We start from the raw sequence: 23,113 nt of genomic DNA on the forward strand, positions 1-23,113 counted from the left end.
TCATTAGAAAGGGCGAGGGAGGCCTGGGAATGAATCCTGGGGACAGAGAATGATGCTCAAACACTGTCGGCTAGACTGTAGTCTTTGCACCCAGTCTGCTTACCAAGGCTATGGCTGTTGTGGGGCTCAGTGTGTGAAAAATACTGTGTAGCCAACAAATTCTTGGGATGCTGCAAATGATTAAATTATCTCTGATGCGGTGTGCCCATCAATTCACATGCCTATTGGGAGTCAGTAAAAATTGATATGGAAAAGGCTCCAATTAGATGTTAGGCATAACAGGACAAATGAAAAGTGGCCCCGGCGCAGAATATTTTTCCAACAGGCATTAGTATAGTTGGTGATAAAAAATAAAATGTGAATATGACTGTACACAGGTTGTGAATCCTAATTTGTACACAATGTTATATTTAGAGTTACTTCTTTGCAACCATTTGAAAATATCTGTATGACATTTGAATCTTAGTAAAAATTCATGATTGTCAAGATTTAAAAAAAATATTTTGATAAATATAGGTTGGAAAACAGATACTGTAGTTGGAGAAAATTGAAATATTACAAACCAATGTTTTATTTAGTCAGGGTCTCAACTTACTTTTGAGAGTAAAAATAGTAGAATACACCAGGTGGTTGTGCATCAGCAGTTTTTAACTTATGTCAGTCACTTGATTGGCTGACAATTACCCATGTCAATTCTTAGTCTAGCCAGCTAACTACCAATCTATCTAAACTTGTAGTAATCGAATACCGACTGGGCATTCAGGGGTCCCCCATTGATTTTGATAGTCATTCTCACTCATATTAACATGGCATAAGTCATGGCAAAATGTGTAGAATTGCAGGAAATAATTTTTTGAAATAGCAAAAATGGGTACAATTGTATGAAATTAGGTGTGAAACTGCAAATATATATATATAATCTGTCCCATGGCAAAATTTGTAGAATTGCATTACATTTGTTATAAAATTGCAACATTTTCTTTCTGGCCCAGTAGAACTGCAGGAAATGAACTGTAAAACATAACATTTCCGCTCAACTGTCAGCTGGCACTAAAATGTTTTGCGGTGAGGTGGCGAGACCAAATCTAGTTTAGAGCCCCCAAAAAACTAGAGCCGGCCCAGCTGATCGAAGTATCCGACTCAAGACAAACGCGTTTTTCTTCTGCGCTGTTTTTGAGCATTTTCTTCACAGCGCACGAAGACATTCTCTTGCGATGGCCGAATGTATATTCCATCACTTGTCTGGGCACAAAAAGTCGTCCTAAAAACAGAGTTGTACATGATCAGGTGTGTCTGGTGTGTCTGATGATGAAGCCTACTGTATTGTTCTGTAATAAAATTATTGGTTATAAGTACCATAACAATCAAATTACCGTCCCTCGCCAGGAAACTATATTTCACCAATGAGAGGAAAGCAACCGTGGCTCTGTAAACAATAAGTGGGCTTGTGGCGCAATGGATAACGCGTCTGACTACGGATCAGAAGATTCTAGGTTCGACTCCTGGCAAGCTCGTGCATTTTGTCTATGTCTGAATGAAATTAGCGATATCTTGTGAATTTGTGCTGTGTCTTTGCCTATATGTGCCATAAATGCATAGCTCATATATACACCAGTAACGCTGATGCGGTATCAATGGGCAGATTCGATTATGCTGAGCCGCGGGGTTACCGGTCGTGAACGTGAACGGGCAAAAGCGGTGAGGGAGGAGCGCCCTTCTCAAATCGAACAGTAGTCGAGTCTACTCCGCTCGATCATGTTGTCGACAAGGCAGCATGGTGCGTCGTCCAGAAACATTCAACATAACTTTTCCTTAAAATATATGTTCGAATGTTCTAAGTAGTTTTAATTGGGAAGGCAGATAAATCGTTTTCATAAAATAAAAAACTATCACTTTTGCAGGTGAAAACACTGAATCCTATTCATTACTCGACGTACTTAATTGCGTCACTTTTGTTTTGAGCCGACTTCGGCGTTGGTTTTGAACGGGGGTCACGCCAGGGAGGCAGTCCGATTCCAAATTTCACCCGGTGAAAAACACCCATTACCGGGCGCCTGGCCCAGATTAATCGAATCCCCTCAATGTCCACAAATTGGATGCGACGAATAACCATAATAACCAATCATATTGCCGTCTGCTACCAAGTATCCAGAATTGACCAATCAGATGGTAGTTATGGTGTCTTGTCATTCAGTAGCGTGCTTGTGGCGCAATGAATAACGCGTCTGACTAAGAATCAGAAGATTATAGGTTCGATTCCTAATTTTGAGTGAGATTTGAAAATCAGTGACACTTTGTCAACGTGTGCTATATGCAACATCAACAGTTCGGATTAGGCGGAATCAAAGTCCAAAACTGTAACATGCGTTAAAATTCAAAGTGAGGAGAAAAGTAGATCCACGATAGATATCTTTCATAATTCACACACCAGAGGGCGTCAATTGCCATTGAAATAGTACTTTTCGGAAATACTGTACTGTAGGCCTCAAACAGACAAAAATGCTTGTACTGTGTGGTTCAGTATACTGCTGATATTGATCAACTCATAGTATACATGATTATTATGGTATTTTGTGGTGCTTGTTAGAAAGATTGATATTTATAGCACAGCATCTCAAGGGTGGAATGGATGCTGCACATGCAGTGGAGCCTATACAGCCTTAACCTTTAAGATTTATAATGTGCTCTTGCATGAATTAATTTACAACGTAATATGACATGGACATCCTGACAACTAAAACACAGCATCCAACAGCCTATAGGCTAACTGGTGCATCTGTGATCTCTCTCTCATGTAGCATACAGTGTATTTTCCAGAGCAGGGGCACTATGACAAGACTCCACTATGCCCCACAAGCCTGTCTCTGCCTGTGTATACCCATTAGGATTACATGCCTTCCACTAACTATCTATTTCATTATTTATGTATCTTTAATCTTGTTATATAACGAGGGCTGCAGTCAGTGTGCCTTATCACAATTAGTGTTACATAACCTTACCATCCAGAGAAAGCTGAGCCCCTCTGGTAGTTCATAGCTGGGTGACTAACGAGCCAAACGAGCACGTTAGCAGACAGAGCTCTCAGTGTGTCCGCTCCCTTCTCACCTACCCACCCATTCCTCAACGGCCTTTATTGATCTTTATTAATGCAATTCAATCTCACACCCTCCTTGCCCCCCAGAGGGATGGATACCCACCTATTTTGTGTCTCGCCTGCTTTGACACGGATTTTGCCCACGGTGAGCTTGGCATTCATTCCCCCACTGCTCCAGGGGTTAAAGGTCTGCATCTTGCTCCACATATTGTTTACAACACTCCCCTCCCAGCGGAACTTCAGCATCATCAGGTCCCCAATGTCTGAGTCCAGGGTGATCAGAAAGGTGTATGTCTTATTGCCTGAGATCTCCTCGATGCTGAGAGAAAGAGAGAGAGGTTAGAGAGAAGTACATTTACCTTGATGCACTTCTTCAGGTTTTTCCCAGGTTTCTTTCACACATGGGCTGCAAGTAATGAACCTGAAAAGCAGAAGAAGGGTTTGACTATTACATTGTTATTTATTAGCTGAAACAGCTGTGCATGTGAAATAACCATAGTCTTGGGCAGCCTCTTTTATAAGGACATTCAGGGGTGGTGGTGAGGAAATACAGTATTTTCATCCCCCTCCAGAAGTGTGACAGTAGGGAGGGAAAACCATGTGACTCAGTGTAGATGCACGTGAATCATTCATTAGGCGATATAGAGCAGAATGGGATCAAAATGTAGGTTGGCAGGGAGAGTGTTCCTTTGTGATGCACACACATCAATTATTGATATCTCCCTCTCCATTCATAGTCCTATTTCATTCAGAGGTATGAGCTGTTTCCATGTACTTCCGTTACTGCTACCCTATGTTGTACAGCTGACTGGATGCAGTCTCTAGTGAAAGTCTACAGACCACTTGCACAGTCTTCACATTTAGCTGACTTTAAATTCAATCTGAAAAGGGATTCAATTAGATAGATCTACACAATCTAATTCTAGAAAATCTTCTAAATTAGTAAAACAAAATGAAGATGTATCGATTGTCTTCACACCCCAGAGTTATTACTTGGTTGAAGCACATTTGACAGCCGCTACAGCTGTGAATCATTTTTAATAAGATTCAACCAACCTTGCACATGGCATCATATATATCCATAGTTATTTTGTAAAAATTGCTCAAGCTCAGTAAATTAGGATGGACAGAAATATTCAAACCTTGTCTCTGATTTTCAAGCAGATTTAAGTCAGGGCTGAGACCGGACCATTCAGGAACCCTCAATATATACAGCATCTCACAAAAGTGAGTACACCCCTCACATTTTTGTAAATATTTGAGTATATCTTTTCATGTGACAACACTGAAGAAATGACACTTTGCTACAATGTAAAGTAGTGAGTGTACAGCTTGTATAACAGTGTACATTTGCTGTCCCCTCAAAATAACACAACACACAGCCATTAATGTCTAAACCACTGGCAACAAAAGTGAGTACACCCCTAAGTGAAAATGTCCAAATTGGGCCCAAAGTGTCAATATTTGGTGTGGCCACCATCATTTTCCAGCACTGCCTTAACCCTCTTGGGCATGGAGTTCACCAGAGCTTCACAGGTTGCCACTGGAGTCCTCTTCCACTCCTCCATGACGACATCACGAAGCTGGTGGATGTTAGAGACCTTGCACTTCTCTACCTTCCGTTTGAGGATGCCCCACAGATGCTCAATAGGGTTTAGGTCTGGAGACATGCTTGGCCAGTCCATCATCTTTACCCTCAGCTTCTTTAGCAAGGCAGTGGTCGTCTTGGAGGTGTGTTTGTGGTCGTTATCATGTTGGAATACTGCCCTGTGGCCCAGTCTCCGAAGGGAGGGGATCATGCCCTGCTTCAGTATGTCACAGTACATGTTGGCATTCATGGTTCCCTCAATGAACTGTAGCTCCCCAGTGCTGGCAGCACTCATGCAGCCCCAGACCATGACACTCCCACCACCATGCTTGACTGTAGGCAAGACACACTTGTCTTTGTACTCCTCACCTGGTTGCCGCCACACACGCTTGACACCATCTGAACCAAATAAGTTTATCTTGGTCTCATCAGACCACAGGACATGGTTCCAGTAATCCATGTCCTTAGTCTGCTTGTCTTAAGCAAACTGTTTGCGGGCTTTCTTGTGCATCATCTTTAGAAGAGGCTTCCTTCTGGGACGACAGCCATGCAGACCAATTTGATGCAGTGTGCGGCGTATGGTCTGAGCACTGACAGGCTGACCCCCCACCCCTTCAACCTCTGCAGCAATGCTGGCAGCACTCATACGTCTATTTCCCAAAGCCAACCTCTGGATGTGACACTGAGCACGTGCACTCAACTTCTTTGGTCGACCATGGCGAGGCCTGTTCTGAGTGGAACCTGTCCTGTTAAACCGCTGTATGGTCTTGGCCACCGTGCTGCAGCTCAGTTTCAGGCTCTTGGCAATCTTCTTATAGCCCAGGCCATCTTTATGTAGAGCAACAATTCTTTTTTTCAGATCCTCAGAGAGTTATTTGCCATGAGGTGCCATGTTGAACCTCCAGTGACCAGTCAGTATGAGGGAGTGTGAGAGCGAGGACACCAAATTTAACACACCTGCTCCCCATTCACACCTGAGACCTTGTAACACTAATGAGTAACTTTTTATCTGGGGTTCACTCCTTTCATATTTCTTTTGATCCTGACAAACTCCCAGTCCCTGCTGGTGACAAGCATACCCATAATATGATGCTGCCACCACAATACTTAAAATTACAGAGGGTTTCACTCTGCGTTATGTTGTATTGGATTTGACCCAAGCCTGTAGTTTTTAATGTAGTTATTTTATTTGCCGTGTTGTATTGCGGTATTACTTAACGGCCTTGTTGCAAACAGAATGGATGTTTTTAGTGGAATTTTTAACACAAGCTTCCTTCTTTTCACTTTGTCATACAGGCCAGTAATGTAGAGTGAATGCAATGTTGTTGATCCTCTGTATTTTCAAGTATTGTGGTGGCAGCATCATGTTATGGGTATGTTTGTCACCTGCAGGGACTGGGGAGTTTGTCAGGATCAAAAGATATATGAAAGGAGCAAAGCTCAGATAAAAAGTTAGTGGAAACCCTGTGTCAGTTTTCTGAATGTATAACATACAAATGTTACACAAATGTTAATGCCAAAGACACACCAGAATGGCTTTTCTAGAGGTGTTGAGCGTTCCTGGTCCAATCTACGTTCTAACTTAAATTTGCTTGAAAATCAGAGACAAAGTTTAAATATTACTGTCCATCAATGATTCCCAACCAAATTTACTGAGCTTGAGCAATTTAATCAAAAACAATAGATTATATGTTGCCCTAAGAGTTGTGCAAAGTTGGTAGAATCTTATTAAAAATTATTAACAGTTGTGATGGCTGCCAAAGGTGCTTCCACCAAGTATAACTCTGGGGTGTGAAGACATATACAATCAAGACATCTTCATTTTTTATTAATTTGGAAAATTTTCTTTAATATTCTTTCACTTTGAAAATGTGGAATAGGTCTGTAGGAAAAAAATCTAATTTAATCACATTTTAGATTTAATTTTAAGGCAGAAAAATGTGAAGACTGTGCAAGAGGTGTGTTGACATTCACTTGGCACTGCATGTAGAGACTTGAACACTGTAGCCCCGGTTGTCACGTCCTGACCAGTAAAGGGGTTATTTGTTATTATAGTTTGGTCAGGACGTGGCAGGGGGTATTTGTTTTATATGGTTTGGAGTGTGTGTTTATGTAGAGGGGTGTTTGATTTATGTATTCCGGGGTTTTGGTTTAGTTCTATATTGTATATTTCAATGTCGAGTCTAGGGTGTTTATTTCTATGTTTAGGTATTTGGGATTGGGGCCTTCAATTGGAGGCAGCTGTGTATCGTTGCCTCTGATTGAAGGTCCTATATTTAGGAGTATGTTTTTTATGGGTATTGTGGGAGGTTGTTCTTTGCACTGCTGTATTTAGCCTGCAAGACTGTTAGTTCGTTGGTTTCTTGGTTTGTTTAATAAGTGTTCACAAATAAAGTTAAGATGAGCACTCGACCCGCTGCGCCTTGGTCCATTTACTACGGCGACCGTGACACCGGTGTACTGTCTGTATGAAAACTCAGCTCACATCAGGGCCTTGTCTGGTGTGATACTCACAAAGTGATGGGCATTTCAGGGCTGTCCTCCTTTGTCCCAGTGAGAGAGATGATGAGAGTGGGCTCAGTCTTCTCTATCTGGTTGACAAATTGAATCCTGAACTGGTAGTGGTAGACTGCAGGGAGAATAAGAGAGGAGAAGTCATGAAAGATGACATGGACAAGACATACCACATATAAAAGTGCATAATATCTTCATCATCACTAAACAATGTTTTGAACTTTAACCTATGTAGCTGCTCCAATATACACTACCGTTCAAAAGTTTGGAGTCAGTTATAAATGTCCTTGTTTTTGAAAGAAAAGCACATTTTATGTCCATTAAAATAACATCAATTGATCAGAAATACAGTGTAGACATTGTTAATGTTGTAAATGACTATTGTAGCTGGAAACGGCAGATTTTTTATGGAATATCTACATAGGCGTACAGAGGCCCATTATCAGCAACCATCACTCCTGTGTTCCAATGGCACGTTGTGTTAGCTAATCCAAGTTTATAATTTTAAAAGGCTAATTGATCATTAGAAAACCCTTTTGCAATTATGTTAGCACAGCTGAAAACTGTTGTTCTGATTAAAGCAGTAATTAAACTGGCCCTCTTTAGACTGTTGAGTATCTGGAGCATCAGCATTTGTGGGTTTGATTACAGGCTCAAAATGGGCAGAAACCAATACCTTTCTTCTGAAACTCATCAGTCTATTGTTGTTCTGAGAAATGAAGGCTATTCCATGCGAGAAATTGCCAAGAAACTGAAGATCTCGTACAACGCCGTATACTACTCCCTTCACAGAACAGCGCAAACTGGCTCTAACCAGAATAGAAAGAGGAGTGGGAGGCCCCGGTGCACAACTGAGCAAGAGGACAAGTACAGACGCCTCACAAGTCCTCAACTGGCAGCTTCATTAAATAGTGTCCGCAAAACACCAGTCTCAACGTCAACAGTGAAGAGGCGCCTCCGGGATGCTGGCCTTCTAGGCAGAGTTGCAAAGAAAAGCCATATCTCAGACTGGCCAATAAAAATAAAAGATTAAGATTGGCAAAAGAACACAGTCACTGGACAGATAACTCTGCCTAAGAAGCCCAGCGTCACCTCTTTTTTATTTTACCTTTTTTTAACTAGGCAAGTCAGTTAAGAACAAATTGTTATTTACAGTGAAAGCCTACCAGGGAACAGTGGGTTAACTGCCTTGTTCAGGAGCAGAACAACAGATGTTTACCTTGTCAGCTCAGGGATTTTATCCAGCAACCTTTCAGTTACTGGCCCAACCTTTCAGTTACTGGTCCAGGGTGTGTGTAGGTGTGTGTGTAGGGTGTGCAGGTGTCTATGAGTGTAACATTCTCTACCGTCTCTCTACTGGTCTCTCTGACTAGAGCATGAAACTCTGCCTCCTGCCTGTCTGGCCCCGCCCAGAAGCTGATGTCATAAACAAAGCTCTGTGGAAACAGGGAGAAGGGATGGAATGGTTGCTCTGGCAATGGGCGGAGCAGGAAGTGGTTGAGGAAGTGGGGGTCAGGTGACCAGAGCAGGAGCAAGTCAGTGAGGGAGTACCATTATACTGCTGAACATTGCACCCCTTGTACACTGCTGCTACTCGCTGTTTGTTTGTTACTTATGCATAGTCACTTCGCCCCCACCTGCATGTACAGATTACCTCAACTAGCCTGTACCCCTGCACACTGACTCGGTACCGGTGCCCCCTGTATATAGCCTTGTTATTGTTATTATTATTATTGTGTTACTTTTTATTATTACTTTTTATTTTAGCCTACTTAGTAAATATTTTCTTCTTCTTGAACTGCACTGCTGGTTAAGGGCTTGTAAGTAAGCATTTCACGGTAAAATCTACACTTGTTGCATTCGGTGCATGTGGCAAATAAAGTTTAAATTGATTTCAGTAGACCAGTGACGCCAGGAGGTCAAGGTTCAGACACACACTGACGTCATCAGTGAGGTCATCAGCCCACAGCCGGCCTAGCCGTCCCATTGGCTCGGCCGCCAGCCACAGAGACCCCTGCTCCTCAGCCAGGGAAAGCCAGTAGGGGGGCAGCAGACGCTCCAGACTCCGCCCCAGGTCAGAGATTGACTGAGAGGCTTTGGGCCATGCTCCCCAGACGAGGAGCTGGTGGAAGGCAGGCGGGGACCAGGGACTGATGTGAACTCTCTGAAAGACTAGGCCGCTCACACCATGCAGAACCTCCTCTCTCTCCTCTCTCTCCTCTCTCAGTATCTGCATCTGAGGCAGTAGAGAAGGACGCAGCACGTACCCCCAACACCTACGCACTCCTCTCCCTCACCTTCACACACACTGACCTCTCCCTCACCAACACACTCCCTACCACAGCTGCTACAGTCTCTCTCCCTTCCCTCATCCTCTGAGTCGTAGGTTATGTGTGTGTCTGCCAGTAAGTCCACTAGTGTCTATGTGTTCATGATCATCCGAGGTTGTGTGTGGTGATGTGTGTGGGTGGGGTGTAGCCAGTAGCAATGTGTGTGTGTGTCTTGTATCTCAGGGCAACAGGCATTTAGTCTCTGGGGGGAGGAGTGTATGAGCAGGGGGAGGGGCTCTGTAACCATGGAGACAGGCCAATCCCTCTCCAGGGCCTGAACCAGAAAGTCCTGAACCAACCTGACGGGATGATTAGAACTAGAGGAGAGAAAACCCCTGTGTATGTAATGTGATAGTTCAGCAGGTATGTGGTAGGTCAGTGTGTGTCCTCCCAGAATGCTCTTCATTTATCACCTGATTAATTTAACAAAAGGCACATCTTAATATGTGGTCCAGGTATCCTCATGACATGGCAAAAGTGGGGGGGTGGGCCTTTCGTATTTTGTTCTCTATTGCTCCTCAATTGTTTCCTCAAGCAAGGGGGAGGCCGATGACACCAGAGGGCACCGTCAGACCAACTCCTTGAATGGCCTACTCCTTGAAGTTTGCAGTTTTGTCTAGAAAACACTATTTTGCTTAAAACATAATTTTTTTAATACATTAAATACTACCCGCAAAACACCAGTCTCAACGCCAACAGTGAAAAAGTTGGGGCGGCAGTGTAGCCTAGTGGTTAGAGTGTTGGACTAGTAACCGAAAGGTTGCAAGATACACAAGGTACAAATCTGTTGTTCTGCCCCTGAACAAGGCAGTTAACCCACTGTTCCTAGGCTGTCATTGAAAATAAGAATTTGTTCTTAACTGACTTGCCTAGTTAAATAAAGTTTAGAAAAGTGAAAAGGAGACTGGGATAGGACTTTAATTGGCTTCAGAGGAGGAGAAGCTTTAAAGTGGCTGTTATTGGCTGTGCTCCACAGCAGATAATTTTTTTTTCAATAAAGCCAGTCTCAGATTTCTAAGCTCCTCCTCCTTATCAAAGTTCATCATATCAATCAAATATATTTTATAAATCCCTTTTTACATCAGCAGCTTTCACAAAGTGCTCTACAGATACCAAAAACTGTCCCCTTGATCTGAAATAGACCCTAGACCCTTATTTCCTAGTGAGAACTTGTCATGGCATATATTCATCAAAGTGTGTCCCAACTAATATGGTCTTTGCATCAAACAATGTAACATGCCTACAATTCCCTTTTTTTCTCTTCCCATGAGACTTTATGGTGTTATTGACCATGGACTTGTGTTCCAGAAAGCTCTTCTGCAAAATGTTATTCCTGGTTTTGTACAGTACAGTACAATGCCATGAAGTTAACATGTATTACTCTAGGCTCCTGCCTGTGCTAACTACACACTTTCCTGCTTGTTAAGTTCTGACATTCTACAGTATTTCCTAAGTACATGGAAGAGTGGGTTTTGTCTGTAAGGGACATGGGACACCATTGTGTGCACTTACGTTTGTAGGGCATGTGAGAGCGGGTCTTGTGGTAGAGCTTCTTGCCGGTGGCACTGCGCACCCTCCTGACGTTATAGCCCAGTGTGTTGCATTTGTTCTTACGGCAGTCCAGGCAGGTACCCTTCTCAAAGGCATTGTCATCCCTGCATCTGTAGGCCATGATCTGCTTGTCTTTGTTCAGAAGGGAGTCGATGAACAGGTAGACTGAACGCTCATGGGCACATTTCACTGTCTGCTCAAAACCTAGGAGAGAAAGAGTGGAAATGTGAGTGGAATTTAAAAAGGGGGCAGGTAATAAGACTGTAACACATATGAATTGAGCATTCAAACTTTGGACTCAAATGTTCCCCTTTGTGATCAGGTCACTGCATCATTCTAGCCCTGGTTAAACTAAACTGTGACTGAGGCTATTCAGAACTGTATCTGTGTCAGCCTTCAATCTTTTCCTCTCCTCAGAATACAGACTACGCCTTAACAAGATCCTGATTATACTTTTTAGTTGGTCATTATTTGGGGATTGGTCATTATCCCCAAAGCAGATCTGTCATAATGTCCTGTCACTTCTCTGGGTAAAAAGGCCTGTCAACCTCTTTATGTCTGTGAGCTGACTGATCTGAGACCTGTCTTCAGGCCAGCTTCTCCTGAGGAGATCTCATACCAGCCTGGAGGCAGAATGCAGAGTGGACGGACAGTGCTGAGGGAGACGTATTTGGCTAATTAACTCATGAGGATGACAGATGCTTTAATGTGCTTCTGTCTTTCATGTAAGAAAAAAAAAGTTTGATTGAATCCCCCAAAATCCCACTACCACTTATTTCTGACTATTGGGAATTCTATTCATATTCAGGAGAGCAGCGTGAATATAAGATGAGGCACTGCTTTCACACAATACTGCTTTATTATTTTAGTTTGTGCCTCTCTGCAAGGTAAATGGTAATGGTTTACTTTGATCAAAAATAGCTCTTCTCCTTAATATACCCTACCAATATTTTTCTATATGCCAAATGACTCTCACCTCCCCACTCCACCACCGTGACAGACTCACCATTGATTCCATGCAAGGCGATATGTTCCATTAAGCTCCGGAAAGGGTGGCATCCTGGTTGGAAGTCACCCCCGTTGGGGTAGAAGTCAACATGTGCCACAGGTTGCTTGATTCCCACACTCAGCCCCATGCGTTCTTGGGTGTAGGTGTGGATGGCATCCACAAAGAGGGCATCATCAGGGGACAGTCTGTCTGATGCTGCCATGCCCTCAAACAGGGGACCTGCTGGATCCAGACCTGGACAAAGAAACACAAAGGATCTCAGGCTTTTCACCGGAGTGCCATTAGACTTGGATACTTCTATAAGAATTGTACTCTGTCGTGTCTTTGGGCATCTGTCACGTATCCCACCGAAGGTGGCTCCCCTGCCTGCTCGGGCGGCGCTCGGCGGTCGTCGTCGCCGGCCTACTAGCCGCCGCTGATCCTTTTTTCCTTTTCTGATTGTATGTCTTATTGGTTGCACCTGTTCCCTATTTGAGTGTCTTGATTTGTGTTTATTTAAGCCTGCTTAGCCCGCCCAGGTTTGAGCGGGATTATTTTATGTCAGTGTGCTTTTTGGATGTGCTGGCTATTTCGCCTTGATTTTCTTTCCGGACTGTGTGACCGTTATTACTGGGTTGGTCATTTTGTTCACGCGCCTGTTGTGTTGGCGTTGACCGTTTTGTACCGGAGAAAATATATCATTATTTCCTTACCTCTGCTCTCTGCGCCTGACTCCTACCACCACTCCTAGCAATTCGTGACAGCATCATTAAAACCAAAGACTTATTTTTATCAAATAACTCTCTGTAATTATTATTACGCGATTAACTGATTAATCGTGTAACTGTAATGAACTATAAGGTCGGGACACCAAGGAAAATATTCAGTTTACAAAGTTATAATTTTCCTAATATAACTTTCCAGATATCATAATATCTGACCTATGAGTCTTCTGATTTAATGACTTATTTTTACCTCCCGTCAGTCTCATTCCAAACGTCGTAAATTGTTGTTATCTGCACGAACCCTGTCTTCACTAAGTCATCCATACATCAATGGTCTTAAAATCATTTATTTACTAAACTAATTAATTCACAGAAAGCATACAAAACAGTAGGTATTGTTACAAAGCAATGGTAGAGGAATGTGTCCTAGTGGGCTAAACCGGCATGGCAGCTTGTTAAACAAACAAGGGGTGTGGGGGCAGCGGAGAAGACACTACAGAGTTGATAAATATTAACAATTGATATGCTAATCCTTTGCACATGAACGCTCACTCATTCGGAAACAATTGCAATCAATATATATATTTACGCTCAGTGTGTCATCGTGATCTTTGTTGGAGAGTTTCGTCCTCTCTTTCTCTCTCTTGGTTAGAATGGATCTTTCAAAACGACATTCATTAATGTCGTTATAGAATGAATGTTTCGTCGGTCTTCGCGTTCAATGATACCGAATTTCTAGCTGCAGACTAGTAATTAATATCAAAGACTTATTTATTATTCTGTCGGTATCGATAGTCTAAAAGTTTAACCACGTGGTATGGTTAAAGTTCAATAGAGGAATGCATGGTCAAACCTTGGCCCTCTCTTCTCGAGGTAAGCTGGTCTAAAGAAAGAAACCCTGGGTGGGGGTTCATATACTGAATGTAGAAAAGGCTGTCACATGACGCCTTGTCCTGTCTGTGTCCCTGGGGGGCGTGCCGGTGACTTAGTTAAGCTTTGAACAGAAATACAATTCTCTCACATTAACATCAGTACATAGCATCTCAACATATTCCAAATAGGTTTATCCTTATTCATTCCGTTGATACAACCATTTAGATGTAAGTCCCATAGCTGAGGCTATTATATAAACATTATTATGGTAATATGGCAATATTGTCTCTCATGAGTTTCATAAAATTGTACCAAGCGGACCAGTTCGTAGCTGGATTCTTCACTGATCTTTTATACCTTCTCCAGAACATAAATGTCGTTCGGTTCCCCCATCCGGTGAGGTGGAAGAATTCCTTTGTCTCTCTATGAAACCACCCTGTCTCAAAACTGTGGCCTGTGAGGCAGGACATTCCCTTTGGAATTTATGACCGCCTTCTGACCACAGCAGCCTGGGTAGGGGGAGGTAGGTAGGGGGATGGTGCATAGAAAAGGCCTGGTGCAGAGGGAGGGGATTCAACTGTGCTCGCTGTACCCAGAGAGAGGGCAACGTCATGACAACTCTAATGCATTATTTAGCCAGGAAATGGTGTGACAAAATATTTACAGAGAGTAGAAAACCTCACCAGTGATTCGTCCAATCTTTCCACGTCCTCCCAGGTAGCTTCCAGCAAATCCAGAGACGTGAGCACCAAGACTGTATCCAATCAGATGAACTTTCTCTGCAGGAAACTGGTAAAACTCCTGACACACAAAGATCGTTATTGTGTTAGTGTTGATGTGAAAAGGAGGTGATGATGTGACATTATCGTCTTTTGTAGGAGACATATTATATGTCCTAAAGAGGTTGTCTTCACATTTCTGTCACACAAACAGTACTTTGCTATGGCAGTCCTTGTCGAACACATTGAACACTTTCCTGACTCTCACCTGCAGCCACTGTAGCAGGAATGCTATGTCCTTCCCCACTGCCCTAGTGTTCTGGGCTGCGTTAGGGTAGTTCATATTGGCCTGTAAAAGCCAGTCAGTAACGATCACATTGACATCTCCAAGACTGGTCTTCAGAGCAGAAGCAAGAACGGGCACCCAGCTCTCCATCAGAGCATTTATCTTGGAAAAAGAGAAACGGGTTTTAGTCTAATTTGAAGGGTTGCATAGGGAGGGTATCTAACTGGAATACACAGAATTATGGTAACTTTCAAGGTTTTTGGGGGAATTTTATCAGATGACATCTAGTGGCTTTTTTGGGTTCTCCAGATCATCACAGGTGTACGTAATTATTTCTGGCCCTCTACGTGGCCTCATCACATGTGAAATATATAAAAAAGAATCAAATAACATAGTTTTAAAATAAAAAATAGAATGACAAAGCTGTAAAACATTATCAAAAATATAAATCATCAACTCAGTGAATACCATTGGTGTTTAATATGAGGGTGTCAGCATGAAATATACTTTAATTTTTTTTTTACACCCTTGTATTTATTTTTATATTTATTTTAATATGTCAATATGTATTTTGTCACCAAACTTGAAGCAGTTGTGAAAAAAGTAAATAGTTGGAAGAGTTGCAGAGGTAATTGAAAATAATGCCATTGCTGATAAGTTGCTTTTCTTAATTTTATTTTTTTAACATTTTTATCATGAAACATAACCACTAGAAACTCATGGACAATATGGACACAGACATAAAAAATGTATTCTATATACAGTTGAAGTCAGAAGTTTACACCTTAGCCAAATACATTTAAACTCAGTTTTTCACACTGGTCTATTAATCCTAGTAAAAAATTCCCTGTCTTAGGATCACCACTTTATTTTAAGAATGTGAAATGTCAGAATAATAGTAGAGAGAATGATTTATTTCAGCTTTTATTTCTTTCATCACATTCCCAGTGGGTCAGAAGTTTACATACACTCAATTAGTATTTGGTAGCATTGCCTTTAAATTGTTTACTTGGGTCAAACGTTTCGGGTAGCCTTCCACAAGCTTCCCACAATAAGTTGGGTGAATTTTGGCCCATTTCTCCTGACAGAGCTGGTGTAACAGAGTCATTTTTGTAGGTCTCTTTGCTCGCACACACTTTTTCTGTTCTGCCCACAAATGTTCTATAGGATTGAGTTCAGGGCTTTGTGATGGCCACACCAATACCTTGACTTTGTTGTCCTTAAGCCATTTTACCACAACTTTGGAAGTATGCTTGGGGTCATTGTCCATTTGGAAGACCCATTTGCGACCAAGCTTTAACTTCCTGACTGATGTCTTGAGATGTTGCTTCAATATATCTACATAATTTTCCATCTTCATGATGCCATCGATTTGTAAAGTGCACCAGTCCCTCCTGCAGCAAAGCATCCCCACAACATGATGCTGCCACCCCCGTGCTTCATGGTTGGGATGGTGTTCTTCGGCTTGCAAGCATCCCCCTTTTCCTCCAAACATAACAATGGTCATTATGGCCAAACAGTTCTATTTTTGTTTCATCAGACCAGAGGACATTTCTCCAAAAAGTACGATCTTTGTCCCCATGTGCCGTTGCAAACCGTAATCTGGCTTTTTTATGGCAGTTTTGGAGCTTCTTCCTTGCTGAGCGACATAGGACTCGTTTTACTGTGGATATAGATACTTTTGTACCCGTTTCCTCCAGCATCTTCACAAGGTCCTTTGCTGTTGCGCTGGGATTGATTTGCACTTTTCGCACCAAAGTACGTTCAGCTCTAGGAGACAGAACGCGTCTCCTTCCTGAGCGGTATGACGGCTGCGTGGTCCCATGGTGTTTATACTTGCGTACCTTTGTTTGGACAGATGAACGTGGTTCCTTCAGGCATTTGGAAATTGCTCCCAAGGATGAACCAGACTTGTGGAGGTCTACAATTTTTTTCTGAGGTCTTGGCTGATTTCTTTTGATTTTCCCATGATGTCAAGCAAAGAGGCACCGAGTTTGAAGGTAGCCCTTGAAATACATCCACAGGTACACCTCCAATTGACTCAAATGATGTCAATTAGCCTATCAGAAGCTTCTAAATCCATGACATCATTTTCTGGAATTTTCCAAGCTGTTGAAAGGGACAGTTAACTTAGTGTCTGTAAACTTCTGACCCACTTGAATTGTGATACAGTGAATTATAAGTGAAATAATCTGTCTGTAAATAATTGCTGGAAAAATTACTTGTGTCATGCACTAAGTAGATGTCCTAACCGACTTGCCAAACTATAGTTTGTTAACAAGAAATTTGTGGAGTGGTTGAAAAACAAGTTTTAATGACTCCAACCTAAGTGTATGTAAACTTCCGACTTCAACTGTATGAATATATTTATAGAAGTTATTCAAGTATAAATTACAAAAAAAGTTACCACGTCTGCCACTCTGATCCGTAACACTGGGGCCCCTCAGGGGTGTATACTTAGTCCCCTCCTGTATTCCCTGTTCACCCACGACTGCGTGGGCAAACACGACTCCAACACCATCATTAAGTTTGCTGACGACACAACAGTGGTAGGCCTGATCACCAACAACGATGAGATGGCCTATAGGGAGGAGGTCAGAGAACTGGCAGTGTGGTGCCAGGACAACAACCTCTCCCTCAATGTGAGCAAATCAAAGGAGCTGATCGTGGACTACAGGAAAAGGTGGGCCGAACAGGCCCCCATTAACATCGACAGGGCTGTAGTGGAGCGGGTCGAGAGTTTCAAGTTCTTTGGTGTCCACATCACCAACAAACTTTCATGATCCAAACATACCAAGACAGTCGTGAAGAGGACACGACAAAACCTTTTCCCCCTCAGGAAACTGAAAAGATTTGGCATGGGTCCCCAGATCCTCAAAAGGTTCTACAGCTGCACCATCGAGAGCATCCTGACCGGTTGCATCACCGCCTGGTAAGGCAACTGCTCGGCATCTGACCGTAAGGCGCTACAGAGGGTAGTGCGAATGGCCCAGTACATCACTTGGGCCAAGCTTCCTGCCATCCAGGACCTATATAATAGGCGGTGTCAGAGGAAAGCCCATAAAATTGTCAGAGACTCCAGTTACTCCACAACAGCTTCTACCCCCAAGCCATTAGACTGTTGAACAATTCATAAAAATCGCCACTGGACAATTTACATTGACAACCCCCCCTGTACACTGCTGCTACTTGCTGTTTGTTTGTTACCTATGCATAGTCACTTCGCCCCCACCTACATGTACAGATTACCTCAACTAGCCTGTACCCCTGCACACTGACTCGGTACCGGTGCCCCCTGTATATAGCCTCGTTATTGTTATTCTTATTGTGTTACTTTTAATTACTACTTTTTATTTTAGCCTACTTAGTAAATATTTTCTTCTTCTTGAACTGCACTGTTGGATAAGGGCTTGTAAGTAAGCATTTCACGGTAAAATCTACACTTGTTGAATTCGGCGCATGTGGCAAATAAAGTTTGATTTGATTTGATATATTACCTGTTCATTACCAAAATTATAGAAGATTCCGGTAACTTTGGTAATTCACCTGTAGCTTTGCAACCCTACTCATTTGGCTCACATTTTGTTGTAAGGGAACATACAAATCTATATAACTTCATTCCCCCCAATTTACTACAGTTTCCATCAGATTACCGGCCTGCATCTGAAGTGCAGAATAACAACTGAGTAAAATAAGGAGAACTGCCACCATATTATATCTTTCCCTCCACTGTATATCATTGGGTGCATCTACCGTCCATTAGTGATGTGTTTTACATAGGACCTAATGGCCATGTTGTGTATGTGTCATCACTAGTTGAGCCAGGAGGAGAGGAGAGAACAGGCCGTACCGACCATCCGTGGGTGATGATGATGAGAGGATGACTGCTGTTGAAACCACAGGAGGTCTGAGTATGAGGTCTGAAAGCCTCCACCGTGCACCAGTCCTCCATGTCTTTAGCACCATCAGAGTAGAGCTTAAAGACTGTGCTGGTAATGTGAGGCATCTTCATTCTCAGGACAGGCTTCGGGTCCACTACAAATGTAAAAGAAAATACAAAACATGGCGAATGCAGAGTAATAGAGTTAAAAGGTATAATGTTTTAGGATTTTATATTTGACAATGATGTGTTTTGAACTACAACAACAGATTATTGTGTATAGAGTGGTAGAACAAGCATTTTCATGCATGTGCATTTCATACATACCTGATTATTGATTAGCACAGGGTTCAAACTCATTGATTTAGGAATTGATTCCCCTGTCCACTCAACCTCTGCATAGATTTTTTGGTTCTGGTATGTTTTAACTTGTGACTAGAGTCTGTGTATTCCTTGTCTAGTTTGACCATGAGTGAACACTAGGCTAGACAAGGAATACACAGACTCTAGTCACAAGTTAACACTTACCAGAACAAAAAATCTATGCAGAGGTTGAGTGGACAGGGGAATCAATTCCTAAATCAATGAGTTTGAACCCTGTGCTGTTCAATAATCAGGTATGTATGAAATGCACGTGCATGAAAATGTTTGTTCTACACTTCCCAATATACAGTGGTGATGCTGTAATCCAGCTTTCATTTGTAATTGCAAGAAATATGAGTTGGGAAACAGCCCTTAGAGATGGTAGATTTTTTTGGTTCATACAACTGACTGTATTTTTGTATATTTATATATTAATATTTTATATTAATATTTAATCTTTTATACCTATTTTTTTTATATTTGTTTATATTTTATATGCACAGTGTTTTCGCCAAACTCTCCCTCCACATTGTTGTCACTTCAGCCACAACAATGATAGTATTGTAGTAGATCCTTCACAACAGTAATATATTTTACATCTAACTAGCACTGTTAGTATCTTCATTCTCAGAATTGGTCATTTCACAGTCACCATTTTGACCCAAATAGGAGAGTTATTACTTGAACAACATGCACTTGGGCATTCAGAAAATATGCACAGCCCCTAGAAATAGATATTAACCAATTGAATTAATCTCTGGTGGTTTAAATATACACTAAATTAAATCAAATTGTATTGGTCACATACACGTGTTTAGCAGATGTTATTGCTGGTGTAGCAGAAAATGCGCTTCTAGTTCTGACTGTGCAGCAACATCTAACAATTTCACAACATTAGATGACTAATAGGGGGCACTGTATTGAAGCCGCCATGCGTCCATCTATAATGTCTTTAGATTACTAACGTTACTGTCCCCACTACAACAAAAATACTTAAATACATGTCCGTTTGTCCTTGAAACATGTCATTTAAATACTGTAGAATTCCATTCATTCCTATGGAGGACTGCTCCTACTGGGGAGTGTCAACATGGCCAACCAGGTGCTACAAAGCCTCTCAATGGCCAATACACAGCATCAGCAATCCAGGGTTTATATACATCAATTGTTTCCACCCAGGGGCAGAAAATATATTTAAGTACCTCTTTGTATTTTATAAAGCATGGCCTGTAGTCTTTATAGTAAGGCTTAAAAATATTTTTGATTAACACCCAACCCAGGATTGAAGTTCCTTATAATTGACAAATCAGACACTCACCTGTTCCACTTCCCTTGATTCTCCTGGCATCACCCAGGTGATAAGTGAGCAGCAGGCAGCACAGGACTCTGAGCACCTGGACCAGAGCCATGGTGTCGACACAGACTCCCAGGTAATCCTACATACACACACACTTCAGGTGGAGAGCACAGCAGCTGAATGAGGCTAATAGAAGAGGAGAGTTGGAATTATTTAAGCAGAGTGTGAGCTGGAGGTGAGACCCTCCCTGAAGACATGTGCAGGGGGTGATTCATGAAGTCAGGGTGGGCTTAAGAAGAGAGTAAAGAACACTTTGTACTCAGAGTAGGAAAAAGTAGGAGCAGGGGCAACTGGGAAAGGGAGACAAGTCAGGTCCTGATTGGCTGTCGTCCCGGATTGCAAAAGTGCAGAGGTGGGTGTTGGGCTGATTGTCAGACGGTTTTGTAGCAGAGAGCAAAGATCCTGGATGAACCCAAGCTTTTGTTAGCGTTAACCATACCTGTTAGTGTTAACCGTGCCTGTTAGTGTTTCCTCAGTTTACTGGAACCTTCTGGAAAAAATGTCTTTGAATTTGTCAGTTCTCTCTCACTCTCCATTGTCTTAGTTTGAATCAATATCTCTTTAACAAAAGGGATAAAAGCACTAACAATCTTAGTTCTACTATTTCAACTTCTGTTTGCTTTGTGTCTGTGCTCATCTAAATCACTATGGTTATGCATACATCAGTTATGCTAGTGACTGAGTTCTTCAAAAGTAATTTAGAACACCATACAGCAAAAATAAAAATTCATAATACTTAAGGTATCTGTTCCAGGTCTAAAATCTGCCGAATTGCCAAAATGGTATCAGTTTCAAAGAAATCATACTAACAATCATATATTTTGTCTGTTCCACTTTACAATGTACTCTGTCTCAACTTACCTGAGTGTTTACCTCAGTATTTGCTGAATTCTGGAAGTTGGGCTCATGGTGTACTTTATTCTGCTTTGTCTTGGTCCAATTTGTCTTGGTCCATGCCAGTACACATCCCACTGGGCACAAACTGGTTGAATCAACTTTGTTCCAACGTCAATGGATAAGTGGAATCTGTAAAATTGATTGGATTTGCAAAAAGTAATCAACTGTTGTTTTGAGGGTGAAATTTCAACCAAAGGATTATGTCATCATGTTAATACTTGAGATGTGTCTTCAACTTGATTGGAGTCCACCTGTGGTAAATTCAATTGATTGGACATGGTTTGGAAAGGCACACACCTGTCTATATAAGGTCCCACAGTTGACAGTGCATGTCAGAGCAAAAACCAAGCCATGAGACAACTATCTTTGCAGCACTCCACCAATCAGGCCTTTATAATAGAGTGGCCAGATGAAAGCCACTCTTAAGCAAAAGGCAGCCCGCTTGGAGTTTACCAAAAGGCACCTAAAGGACTCTCAGATCATGAGAAAACAGATTCTCTGGTCTGATGAAACCAAGATATAACTCTTTGGCCTGAATACCAAGAGTCACGTCTGGAGGAAACCTGGCACCATCCCTGCGGTGAAGCATGGTGGTGGCAGCATCATGCTGTGGGGATGTTTTTCAATGGCAGGGACTGGGAGACTAGTCAGGGTCATGGGAAAGATGAACGGAGCAAAGTATAGAGAGATCCTTGATGAAAACCTGCTCCAGAGCGCTCTGGACCTCAGACTGGGGGCGAAGGTTCACCCTCCAACAGGACAACGACCCTAAGCACACAGCCAAGACAACACAGGAGTGGCTTGGGACAAGTCTCTGAATGTGCTTGAGTGGCCCAGCCAGAGCCCGGACTTGAACCCGAACGAACATCTCTGGAGAGTCCTGAAAATAGCTGTACAGGAACGCTCCCCATCCAACCTGACAGAGCTTGAGAGGATCTGCAGAGAAGAATGAAACTCCCCAAATACAGGTGTGCCAAGCTTGTAGCATTATACCTAAGAAGACGCAAAGCTAATCGCTGCCAAAGGTGCTTCAACAAAGTACTGAGGAAAGGGTCTGAATACTTATGTAAATGTAATATTTAAGTTTTCTATTTTTTATACATTTGTAAACATTTCTAAAAACCTGTTTTTGTTTTATCACTATTGGGTTGTCATGGCTGTCGTATGAACGAGACCAAGGCGCAGCGTGCGTTTCGTTCCACATCTTTATTTGTATGTGAAACTATGCAATACATACTATAAAAAAAAAATGTGAGGAAGAGGTACAACATGCACTAACTCAAAACAATATCCCACAAAACCTAGTGGGAAAAACAACAACTTAAATATGATCCCCAATTAGAGACAACGATGACCAGCTGCCTCTAACTGGGAATCATACAAAAACCCAACATAGAAAAAATAAACTAGAACCAACATAGAAATAAATAAACTAGACAACATAGAAAAAATAAACTAGAACCAACATAGAAATAAATAAACTAGACAAAACCCCCAACATAGAACGGGACGGTTGAGCTAACTTGCGCTAATGTGATTAGCATCGTGTTGTAAGTAACAAGAACATTTCCCAGGACATTGACATGTCTTATATGGGCAGAAAGCTTAAATTCTTGTTAATCTAACCTCCGTGTCCAATTTACAGTAGCTATTACAGTGAAAAAATACCATGCTTTTGTTTGAGGAGAGTGCACAACAAAAACTTTTATCACAGCAACTGGCTTGATACATTCACATCTGAAGGTAAATAATGGACTTACATTCAATAATCTTGCTCTGATATGCCATCCTGAGGGTCTCAGAGATAAAATGTAGCATTGTTTTGTTTGATAAAATAAATTGTTATATTCAAATGTCGGAACTGGGTTCTACAGTTTGAACCCCGCTGTGTCTGAGGTCCTGTTAGAACCCCTTGCTTCAGGTCCTGAGCTACAGGAAGTGAAATTTG

The 23,113-nt window shown here is 42.0% G+C and overlaps 1 protein-coding gene and 1 non-coding gene across 3 annotated transcripts; one reads left to right on the forward strand and one right to left on the reverse strand.

Annotated features, from left to right (window-relative positions):
* Positions 1 to 547: 547 nt before the first annotated feature.
* Positions 548 to 20,513, reverse strand: lipca (lipase, hepatic a). 2 transcript variants are annotated; one of them, XM_014175663.3, is made up of 9 exons: positions 20,230 to 20,513; positions 18,519 to 18,703; positions 14,651 to 14,830; positions 14,347 to 14,464; positions 12,084 to 12,320; positions 11,039 to 11,281; positions 7,197 to 7,311; positions 3,454 to 3,515; positions 548 to 1,261 (listed from the first exon to the last, which is right to left on the reverse strand). In XM_014175663.3, exons 1-9 carry the CDS (start codon positions 20,318 to 20,320, stop codon positions 1,086 to 1,088), a joined length of 1,407 nt encoding a protein of 468 aa, XP_014031138.1. In that variant the 5' UTR covers positions 20,321 to 20,513; the 3' UTR covers positions 548 to 1,085. The 2 variants fall into 2 exon arrangements, with proteins under 2 accessions (XP_014031138.1, XP_014031136.1); XM_014175661.3 differs by lacking the exon at positions 3,454 to 3,515 and adding an exon at positions 3,198 to 3,413 and having other exon boundaries at positions 20,230 to 20,512.
* Positions 1,442 to 1,514, forward strand: trnar-acg (transfer RNA arginine (anticodon ACG)). Its single transcript has one exon. It is a non-coding gene; the product is annotated as a tRNA-Arg (tRNA).
* Positions 20,514 to 23,113: the final 2,600 nt, after the last annotated feature.

The sequence above is a fragment of the Salmo salar genome, chromosome 26 (assembly GCF_965601325.2).
Source record: "Salmo salar chromosome 26, fSalSal1, whole genome shotgun sequence".
In the NCBI taxonomy this organism is placed as follows: domain Eukaryota; kingdom Metazoa; phylum Chordata; class Actinopteri; order Salmoniformes; family Salmonidae; genus Salmo; species Salmo salar.

What these genes read in the sequence shown, in the direction of transcription:
- lipca (XM_014175661.3), bottom strand. Translation starts at nt 20,320, where the DNA reads ATGGCTCTGGTCCAGGTGCTCAGAGTCCTGTGCTGCCTGCTGCTCACT. An exon ending in TCATCACCCACGGATGGTCG is followed by an intron (nt 14,831 to 18,518) that starts GTACGGCCTGTT and finishes TCTTTTTCCAAG; the next exon opens with ATAAATGCTCTGATGGAGAG. An exon ending in AAAGATTGGACGAATCACTG is followed by an intron (nt 12,321 to 14,346) that starts GTGAGGTTTTCT and finishes TTCTTTGTCCAG; the next exon opens with GTCTGGATCCAGCAGGTCCC.